A 6,490-nucleotide genomic window follows, 5' to 3' on the forward strand; every position below is an offset into this window, starting at 1 on the left:
AATAAATGTAGAATTTTGTATTGTTTACAAATTTTAAAAGAATATTACAAGATTCTGTATCATCATTACGAATTTCTGTATCACAGTGCCCGGATACAGAAAACTGTATCAAATTTGATACAAAAATCTGTAATTTTTTTTAGAGTGGTGTTATTGCTGCCAGCCCTCACTCAAACCATTTTCTCAACTACGCCAGGAATAACCGGTTCGCCAACTGGCGCTTCGTTCACAGAGCACGTCTTGGAGTCCTTCCCCTGCGCGGCTGTCGCCGCTGGACACCTGCCGCCTCCGCCTCTCGCCTCTGCCGGCGCTTCGGGCAACACGCCGAGACGACTGCTCGCGTACTCTGCCACTGCCTGCCGTCGATGGGGCCATCACACGCCTCCACAATGCAGTCCTGGGGCACCTACTGGAAGCCCTGGCCCACGGGGGCCGCCTGCAAGGAGTAGAAGTAAGGGTCGACTAAGATGCACCATTCTCCAATCTAATGACACCTGAACACCTGAACCGTCCCCGAGTCCCTCCGCCTTCTCCGCCGGACGTCCTCCTACTCAGCCACGCATCCAGCAGGCCGTCATTTATGCCCTGTTTTTATTCCGGGCTACCTGGCGTGGCGCCTTCTTTGTGCTTCCTTTTGCCTACCTTAACTCTTCATCTTTCCTGTGTGCTATGCACTTACTTTCAGTGAGCGGCGCCCGTTCTGTTAACTTAATTGGCGCCTCTGTTTACATAGATTCCTGTAATTTTGGCCGTCCATGTAATTTTTTCTCAAATTGCAAGGCCGGGGCACTTCAGCCCCTTTTGTTATTTTCTACTCACGCCCAAATCTGTTGGGGCCTAACCGCTTCGGCCACTCTGGCCCTTCCTGTTTGCATTTCTTTGGTAGGCTTGCACTAATTTATTCATGCATTTTTTTCTCTATCTGCCAACTCTTATGCCCCAACGGGTCTTTTTATATTGTTTAATGCTCATGGATCATTTTCATAAAATCTGCCACCAGGGCTTAACTCCTGCTCTCATTGATTGCTAAATCTGCACTCCTGTGTATGCCAAACAAAACATTTCTACTTGTCTGTAAAATTTTATTGAATCGACAAACCAGCAATATTGCTTCTATCAGAAAACGGGCCTTCGGCCCGTTTGAGTGACAGCTTGCTTTGAACCATCGTTTTGCCAGGTACCTTTGCTGTCTACTTCGTAACCAAAACTCAACAAACGAAGCATTCTTTTCATACGCTGAAAATCTTTGGCTGTGTGTGCCGCAGTTTGTAGAAGTTAAAAATATTTCACGTACAGTGTAGATTATACTTCCTTTAGTTGACCCGCTCCCTGTTCTTCCTACAATGGCGTTAAGTTTGTTACTTTGCGTGATCTATTGTGATCAATTTTAATTATTTTGTCTGACTTGCAATCTGTTTTCAATCGTGATTGATAATTATTATTTGCATTTCCTCTGGTTTGAGAGAAGTCTGTTAAGCTACATGTTGATGATTGAATATGTTATTTGTAGTGTACATCAAACAATTGTATTAGTTTTATCACAACCTGTGATACTAAAATATTGAAAACGTACATTTTTCTATTAATTGAAATTTATTTCATTTTTCTTAAGTCATCTCATCCATCAAATTTCCTATTACTACACGCCTTGAGACACAGCTTGTGGACATCTGCAGTAGTCAGAACAGCACTGTGTAGAGACACATGGCTTTCACACCACTACACAGCTGAACGACTTTGACTTTTATATTTACGACATCAGTAAGTCGGCCTACCACAAGGTTTTAAGCCAGAAGTGGTTTTCCCCAAAGCCCGCTGTTGCTCCTTCAACGACACAGCACCGGAGCACATGCAGCTCTCCTTAGTAAGTACATGCGTCGAAGACATCTTCTTTTCGTCTAACGACTCAGTAGAAAGAACCAAGTTTAACTTAACGTGAGAACGCTTGGGCTTCCCTCACCGACAAGAGTGACAATACACATGCACTAATAGTAACAGCAACGCGAGGTCACGCCAGACACACAGTCATTAATAACAACGACATGCCTCAACGACATTCACCAGGAACAGGCTCCAAGAACGCATGTTCTGGGAGCCGATCCAAGAGCAAAATGTCTTGGGTGTGTTACAGCTGTTCTTAGCACCACAGTATTTTTTTTTTCAGTGCGGGCCCCGCTTGTTATGATACAAAGTTCCAGTAAAATTTCACGTACCTAGCTTAAACTGTTCTCGAGTTATCCTGACGACAGACAGACACACACGCAGACAATCAGACAGACGCTAAATGTTTTGAACTTGAACATCACTAGAGTACGTCCGTTCGTCACGGCTGGAATTGCCGTAGAGTTATAAATTTAAAATAATTCTGAGTAGAGTCGTGATCGTCGGGTGACGCAAATGGCAAGTAGGAATGTTGTAAATAAGCACTGCTTCGTCCATCTGTGTATCACTTTATTCCCTGTACTGTGCCCTCTCATGCTGACTGCTCCTGACATCTGCGATTATTACTGCGTCGCCTGTTGACTGTGTTAGCAATAAACACTTCTTGCTCAACATCGAACCAGCCTTTACCAGAGAACTTCGGTTACTTTCTCCGACCTTCTCATCTTAGCCCCCACTGCTGGTATAAACTGGTAATTTTTTTTTTTTTTAAAGGCGATGCTTTGTTGAGACGCTCACAAATAGAAAGGACTTCATTAGAAGGGGCCGGAGAAAACATACATTCGTATTTGTAAGAAGTGTCAAGTCAGCATAATGAAACAACAAAACCATCACTGCTAGTTAGAAGTTTTCACGAAGGGCATTTTTGGTGTAGTGCGAGCATACACTCTGAAACAAGCGAGGGCCACTTGGGTTTTTGGGTTAAAGATGATGAGATTAATTCTCCATTTCCCGTAAAACAGTGCAGGGATGGTGGATTTTACTTCGAGAGTCGAGAAGTTCGTAATTTGATAAGTTTCCTAAAAACAAAAAACAGCTTAAAATAAACAATGCACTCTCATTTTCTTTCAGACTCGCTTAGGAGAAATTTGTGCATATGTATTATAAATAACAAATCATCTGTGATACGGATTCAATTGTCCAGATAATTGGATTGATCCATGTAGCAAAGATGCCATGTAAGGTCCATATTTTACAGATGAAGGCGTGTTTGCAATACAGATCAAATTATCCATAAAACGGAGTACTTTATCCAAATTGCTAATGATGTGTAATCCGTATTACGTATTACATTTGCACAAAATTCACCGTTACAAGTGGAAAGCACATCAATAAGGAAATGAGAGTGTGGTCACTTGAGCTAACGCTAGGATGTTGTATTTTTAAAAACAAAACAACAAATAGACGATCCGAATTAAAAAAATCTAGGGTAAAGTAATTGTTAATCATTAGCTGAGCGTTAGCGAAGCCTTTGCTGTCATCCGCTGTCATCACAAGGTGCAGGGAACTCTTTGTTCGTGTGTCTGTCTGTTTTTCTGTCTGTAATTACTCACGTTGCTCACAGACGGCAACTTCAAGTAACTTAAAACTGCGCACGAAGCATCAGTATAAGTCCGGCCGTATCGAGTTTGGTTTAGAAGTTTGATATAAGATGTTTGAAATAAGCGATCGTTGAATTTGAATTCGTAGTTTGGTGGTAGTAGGTTGGCAGCACGGCACTCGAGGGGTGGGGGAGCGCAAGTGGCTTCTGCGCTCACCCAAAGACTTTAATACCTTCTCAGCAGTGATTAAAATGTCAGATAGTCGAACCGAGTCGAACCGAGTGTTGTCCGATTAAAAGGAACGAAAGTGATATTTGGAATGATTTGCGTGTTTACTTACGTAAGTTGGAGGGTGGGAGGTTAGTGGCTTTTCCATAGTCAGACGATTGTCGATGGTCTATCAAATTTAAACCATCTACAATTCTGTTGTATTTTTATCGATTCCTGATTGAACTCACAACAGTGGTTTTTCGTTTTTATTGCGATAGATGGCCGATAACGATTTTCGTTTCGAGGAAAAAAGGTAGTATACCGATAGAATTTTTTTTCTACTGTTGTCCGACTGTCGTAAGACAGTTTTGTGCTACTAGGGTTTGTTTCGTTTAAAAACAAACCCAAAACCACATAGTTGTTCAGACCGTTATAAGGTCCCGACAAGAACGACACAAGATCAGCATAGGGATTTCAAAGGCGAAAGTGGAAATTGAATTAAACTTCAGTTTAATATGAATATTTACTATGAATAATATAATTAGTCTGTACTTTAGCCAGTCTTAGCCAACACCCAACAAGCACGGCTTAAGATGATGACTGTTTGCCCGACTCGCCCTGGGGTGGCAGAGCGTCCGTGATTGCTCGCTTAGGGACCAGCCCCCGACCAGCGCGGCTCAAGTGATGAATTTCGGGGGTAGCCACATGTAGGCGCGGCTCAAAAGTTATACGACCGGAAATCTTTAAGTGTCGTGGCCCTGCCCCGGCGCCGCGCGCGCGCTGACCGCCGCCACATCTGGCCCTGGCTGACCCAGTCCCAGCGAGGGCCGGCCGCGTGGCTCTGGGATGACCTGGGGATAGTGGGGCAGTCCTCCCAACAAGGCCCCGTGGTCGAGTGGTCAGCGTAAGCGTGACCGGATCGCATGCCAGAAGTCCGAGGGTCAACTCTTCGTCTGGTAAGGTATTTCATCATAACTTCAATGCTTACTTACACGTAATTACCGGAAACTGGGAGGAAACCGCGGAAGAAGGAAGAGAAAAACGTTTTTCTATTTTAAAATGCATCTGGTGTGTAGAAAATTTCCTATACATGTAAAGAAAACCGCTACAACGGTGTATAGGAAAATTCCTATACTTGTATGGGAGGATTACTAGTCATGCATGGTGGAACTCCGACATGCGTGTATGGGAAAATTCATATACGTGTGTGTTAATAGCGTTATAGACATTTACAGGAAATCTACTATAGAATTTTTTACAGTGTAGCAATTTTGTTGACAGTCTCAGACTAATCCGTTGCAGCACAATCGTGCACACTGAGAGGGACTGGGTCGTTCCAGTTGAAGGCGAAGGTCGGCATGTTCCCGGAGAGTGTGCGTACTGGCACGACGGCAAAATTAGCGTCTACCTTTGCTGTTAATGCAACTTTAATCCTAAAGCGATGCGGAGTGTAGTTTTTATGTACTGACAATGCTTGCAAACTCTTACAGGTCTGCTCCCTTAAACCGGGGGACCGGGGATAATGTGGACCACCCTCTTACTGCTCCTGTTTGAGGCGCACTGTCTTTACTAGGAGCCGAATCAATAGTTTATTGTTCATCGTGGTCACAGTCGCCACCAACAAAGGTGGTCCACATCGCTTGTCCCTAATGCAAAGCACGCACGACGCTCAGCTGCTGGCGGAAGCACGCACGGCGGAACGCCGCTGGCGAAACCACGCACAGCGCAGCGCCGCTAGTGAAACCACGCACAGCGCAGCGCCGCTGGTGAAACCACGCACAGCGCAGCGGCGCTGGTGAAACCACGCACAGCGCACAGCCACTGGCGAAACCACGGAAGTGCATTTTTGAAAAAAATTGAGATATCTTCATATTCTGAAAGAAGAGCATGATTTCCTCTTTCCAACGGTATATGTCTCCAAAAATCACCAAAAAGTGCACTTGCGTGGTTTCACCAACGGCGCTGGCTGTGCGTGGTTTCGCCAGCGGCGTTCCGCCGTGCGTGCTTTCGCCAGCGGCTGGGCGTCATGCGTGCTTTGCATTAGGGACAAGTGACATTAGCCCGTATTACGGCATATTATGTGAATCAACTCAAGAATAGAAAACGAAGTTCCGTGAGAATTTCGGGAAGAGGTCAAAAGTGAATCTGCACGAAATCCGAACAACATTTTCAGAATGTGAATACGTACCGGGTTCCACGGACATGTAGCAGGACTAACTTTTTTACTGTTACTCAGACTACGCTCTAAGGCTTGCAGGGTTCTTGGTGCTAAATTATTTAGAGTGCTACACAACCTTTGAAATTTCATAATAAAAGCGTTTTCTTTCCACCCACCGCCAGAGCTCCACGATCCAAACTCTAGTCGCATCTGTAAACGCAGAATATCTATTTAGTACAAGCAGAGGAGATGAGAAAACAATCCGACACCTTGGAATAAAAGGCACGTAGTTCAACCACTAGATCGGAGATCCACCCAGTTCAGCCGCTTGATCCGAGATCCGCGCAGTTCTTCGCTACAGGGATAGAACTGCGTGGACCTCGGATCAAGCGGCTGAACTGCGTAGATCTCGGATCTAGCGGTTCAACAGCGGGCCTTTTTGGCTGAGCGATTAGCGAAGCCTATTACTCCAATGATGATCATAAAGTTTCGCGTCTGTTTGTCTGTCTGTGTGTTTGTCTGTACGCACGATAACTCGAGAACAAATTGAGCTAGCGACCTGGGATTTTCCGGGTCGTTTTGTATCATAAAAAGACAGATCGAGTTCGAAGAAGAGCATTCTAGCTCAAAAATTGGATTT

At 44.7% G+C, this 6,490-nt stretch overlaps 1 protein-coding gene across 4 annotated transcripts in view; it reads right to left on the reverse strand.

Annotated features, from left to right (window-relative positions):
* Nucleotides 1-1,317: 1,317 nt before the first annotated feature.
* Nucleotides 1,318-6,490, reverse strand: part of LOC113217544 (uncharacterized) — a 26,171-nt gene continuing 20,998 nt past the window's right edge. For 3 of the 4 annotated variants that reach the window (XM_052271941.1, XM_052271940.1, XM_026437496.2), the window contains 2 exons: nt 5,881-6,060; nt 1,318-2,960 (listed from right to left, as the gene is read on the reverse strand). In XM_052271941.1, coding sequence (XP_052127901.1) covers nt 2,778-2,960; nt 5,881-6,060 — 363 coding nt within the window. In that variant the 3' untranslated portion in view covers nt 1,318-2,777. Of the gene's footprint in view, nt 2,961-4,287; nt 4,646-5,880; nt 6,061-6,490 lie in introns of those variants that run through there. The other variant, XM_052271942.1, reaches the window with a different exon arrangement.

The sequence above is a fragment of the Frankliniella occidentalis genome, unplaced genomic scaffold, assembly GCF_000697945.3.
Source record: "Frankliniella occidentalis isolate FOCC.00 unplaced genomic scaffold, Focc_3.1 Scaffold179, whole genome shotgun sequence".
Lineage (NCBI taxonomy): Eukaryota > Metazoa > Arthropoda > Insecta > Thysanoptera > Thripidae > Frankliniella > Frankliniella occidentalis.